The 4,096-nt window shown below is 40.7% G+C and overlaps 1 protein-coding gene across 1 annotated transcript; it reads left to right on the top strand.

The window, feature by feature from the left end:
- The first annotated feature begins 1,473 nt into the window (after nt 1-1,473).
- LOC131649718 (uncharacterized) lies at nt 1,474-3,486 on the top strand. Its single transcript, XM_058919475.1, has one exon. The coding sequence runs from the start codon at nt 1,474-1,476 to the stop codon at nt 3,484-3,486; it is 2,013 nt and encodes a 670-aa protein (XP_058775458.1).
- The last annotated feature ends 610 nt before the right edge of the window (nt 3,487-4,096 follow it).

The following is a 4,096-nucleotide window of genomic DNA, read 5'->3' as shown; positions in this document are numbered from 1 at the left end:
GACTCTAGTGAAGATGAGCTATCCTTTGAAGAACTGGCTGCATCCTACAGAAAGCTCTGTATCAGGAGTGCTGAAGTGTGTCAACAAGGTGAAAAGCAGAAGAAATACATAGCCCAGTTGGAGGCTGATAACAAAGAACTCAATGCAACCATATCTGAACTGAATGATGAAATTATCCTGTTACAATCCAAACTTGATCAGATGACTAAATCAGTAAAAATGTTGAACAATGGCACAGATATGCTGGAGGAGATCTTGCAGGTGGGAAAAAGTTCAAGAGACATGACTGGCATAGGATTCGTTAGTACAAAGAAATATGTCCAAGATAGTAGCAGAACTAAACCTGAAGCTGAGATGTCAAAGCCAATGTCAAAACATGTGACTCTACATCACGAGAAAGGTGGAATGAAGAGAAAGTTTCAAAGATGGAGATGTCATTACTGTGGAAGATTTGGACACATTAAGCCATTTTGTTTCAGACTATATGGATATCCTGATCAAGCTTCTTCATACAAACCTAAGCAGACCATGCCCATCCAGAAGCAACAATGGAAACCTAAAAGTATGGCTCTAATTGCTCACACATCTCTTAGTGTTTCAGCCAAAGAAGACTGGTATTTTGATAGCGGATGCTCCAGACACATGACTGGACTCAAGGATCTGTTTGTTGATATCAAAAGTCATTCCACTAGCTATGTAACCTTTGGTGATGGAGCTAAAGGAGAAATCAAAGGAGTTGGAAAATTAGACTGTTCAGGAGTGCCAAACTTAGAAGATGTTCTGTTGGTCAAAGACCTGAATGCTAATCTTATAAGCATCAGTCAACTGTGTGACCAAGGATATCAAGTCAACTTCACTAAAGATGAGTGTGTGGTTACTAATGAAGAAAAGGAAGTAGTAATGAGGGGTGTCAGATCCAAAAATAACTGTTTTTTGTGGGTATCTCAGGAATCCAGTCATTCTACTATATGCTCTAAACCTGTTTGGATGAAACAAATGGAAACAGAATACAATGTCACACACGATGTCATGACATTATATTGTGACAACTTAGATGCCATCAACACTTCAAATAATTTCATTCAGCACAGCAGTCCCAAGCATATCAATAGTGTACACCACTACATCAGAGATCTTGTTAAAGACAAAGCAATTGACTTGGAACATGTTGCTTCAGATCTTCAACTTGCTGACAGTTTTACAAATGTCTTAGATGCAAATAAGTGTGTAAACCTAAGAAACAAGTTAGACATCTGTACTTGTAAAAGATTATGGCAATTAATTGTGAGTGGGGCCAGCACTATTTCTCTCTCCAAATCTTGGATATCATTACACATTAAAGTGTATTTTCCCCCCTTTTTGCAAGTTACACAAACGGTTTTCATTCCTTCAAAGCTTCTTCTCCACACTCATTCTTTCTCTCTGTGTTTCTTCATTCATCACGCTCCACCCAGTTCCTCATCTTCTCCCACCATGTCTCAGAGTCCTTCCTCAAAGAAACCTACTCCGATTTCTGAAACAGCATCAGGTTCTAGGGCACCAAATGTTGTGAGCAATCAAGATGTGGTACTGGATGTCGTGCCATTGAACTCTGTCCCTTCTTCCGATTCTGCTCGCAGTCATCCAAGAAAGATGCATGCAAGAAAGTCTACCGGAGGATCTGTCCCAGAAACTTTTCCTGTCCAGGGTAGAGAAGGCTCGACATATGTTCATAATGCAATTGCAAACATTGTCACCAGAATCTTGAATGAAGGACACAAGGTCGAAGGAATTTCTGTTCCTCTAGCCCAAATGCCCGCTTCAGATGATGATCAAGGTGAGCATGATGAGGTAAGCAAAGATCAAGAAAATGTTGAGACTTCGGCTAGTAATGATAGGACATTTGCTGATAATGATGAGACGCATGTTGTTAAAGATGTTGAGACATCTGCTGGAAATGATAAGACCCCTGCTGCCAAAGATGTTGAAACAACCGAGGCTGTCAATGCTGAACCTGAGAAAGATGAAGAGGTTCCTGTTGTTCCTGCTGTTCCTGCTGAGAAAGATGAAAACCCTAAAGTACATGATGTAGTGGATCTTGATGATCTTGAGGATCCTATTGATATTGCTGATGATGACCTCATTTCCAGCATCTCCAACAGGGTTAAGGCTCGTAAAGGAAAGCAAGTCTGTGATCAACAATTTCTCAAGCCACAGGTTGCTCCCCTGAAGACTGCTGCTAAAGAAAGGGTGAAGAGAGTTTCCACTGAACCTGCAAAGTCTGAAAGCAAAGTTACTATGAAGAAGAGAAAGGAAAGAAGTGTTTCTGCCACAGAAGATGATGTCCTAAGTGATGTCCCTGACATCCCTTCCAAGAAGAAGATTGCTGTCACAAAATCCTCCACAAAGGTTCGTGATGTCCCTTTGGATAATATTTACTTGCACTATGCATCAAATGCTATCCAGTGGAAGTTTGTTTATCAAAGAAGGTTGGCTCTAGAGAGAGAACTAGCAAATGATGCTCTGGAATGTCAAGAGATCATGAAGCTCATCAAGGATGCAGGTTTGATGAAAACTGTTTCTCATTTTTCAAAATGTTATGAAATGCTTGTGAAGGAATTTATTGTGAATCTGTCTCAAGATTGTGGTAATGGCACAACTGATGATTTCCATAAGGTGTATGTTAGAAGAAAGTGTATAGATTTTTCTCCTGCTGTTATCAACTTATATCTAGGAAGAGATGGTAAAGCTCAACCTGAGCTTGAGGTGACTGACAATGAGGTCTGCAAGGAAATCACTGGTGGTACGGTTAAGAGGTGGCCTATTAAGAGCAAACTGTCTGTCAGTTCTCTTAATGGCAGGTATGCATTGCTGCACAAAATTGGTGCTGCTAACTGGGTACCTACCAATCACACTTCCACTATTGCTGTTGGCCTAGGAAGATTCATATATGCTGTGGGAACCAAGACAAAATTCGACTATGGCTCTTACATATTTGATCAAACCATGAGGCATGCTGGTACCTCTGCTACCAAGCTTCCCATTGCCTTCCCATCTCTGATATGTGGAATCATCCTCAAGCAACACCCAGGAATTCTGAAAAGTAAAGATACTGTGTGCAAGAGGGAGACTGCTCTGTCCTTTCACTACAAGCTGCTGCAGAGATCTGATGACAAGACATCTGCTGGGACATCTCAACCCAGAAAATCTGTGACCAAAGCTCTCCTTATTGCTGAGTTAAAAGAGACGTGTCAAGAGCTGGAGAACAGGAAGCTGAAACTTGAAAATCTCATCCACAGTCTTGAGCAGTCTACAGATGATGATCTTGTTGGTGACAAGAATGGTGCCAATATGGATGAAGACCAAGAGGCTGAGGCAGAAGCTGAGGATGCTGAGGCTGAGAGTGCTGAGAGTGAGAGTAGTGATGCTGCTGAAGAGACTAGTAGCTCCAGTGATGACAATTCTGATGGGTCAAGTGATGAAGACAGTGATGGGGCTGATGATTAGATCTGTTTTGGCTCCTTTTTGTGGCTAAAAAGGGGGAGTAGTGGCTGTAGTGGTTAGTAGAGGTTATTTTGGTTATTTTGTAATGGATATATTGATATTTGGGACTATGGCCTTCTGTGTTTTTTTTGGTATTCTCTGTGACAATGACAATTGGTCTCTGTAATAGCTGATTAAGTAGATGTTTTCTGGTTTTCTGGTGATTAATCAAGTTGCTCTTGTTGTTGACAGAATTTATTTTTCTGTTGATTGCTGTTGTGTGTGCTCTGGTTTCTGTTTGACGACTATTAGAGTTTTAGCCAAAAAATGTGCCAAAGGGGGAGTTTGTAGATGTTGTTGATTGGCTGTATTTTTTGGTAAAACCTATTGTGGTTCCATCTTGTCAAAACTGATGTCATGACATGCATTCTGTTGGTATGAAGTGTTTCCTTTTACAGGCCTGTGGCTGATGTCAAGGCCGATGTCATGACATTCGCATCTGGTCGTTATTTTCTATTACTTCGTATGATAAGACCTGATGCGCTATATTTGGTAATAATGGATTCTGATCTGTTTAAGGACAAATTTGATGTTTTCTATTTATCAGTTCTCTTGTGTTGAAGATCTGGGGTTT

Source organism: Vicia villosa, linkage group LG2, assembly GCF_029867415.1.
Source record: "Vicia villosa cultivar HV-30 ecotype Madison, WI linkage group LG2, Vvil1.0, whole genome shotgun sequence".
Lineage (NCBI taxonomy): Eukaryota > Viridiplantae > Streptophyta > Magnoliopsida > Fabales > Fabaceae > Vicia > Vicia villosa.
The sequence above is the reverse complement of the archived record's forward strand: the minus strand, read 5'-3'. Positions and strand labels throughout refer to the sequence as shown.

Excerpts from the sequence above, each read along its gene's own strand:
- LOC131649718 (XM_058919475.1), top strand. The coding sequence starts at position 1,474 with ATGTCTCAGAGTCCTTCCTCAAAGAAACCTACTCCGATTTCTGAAACA.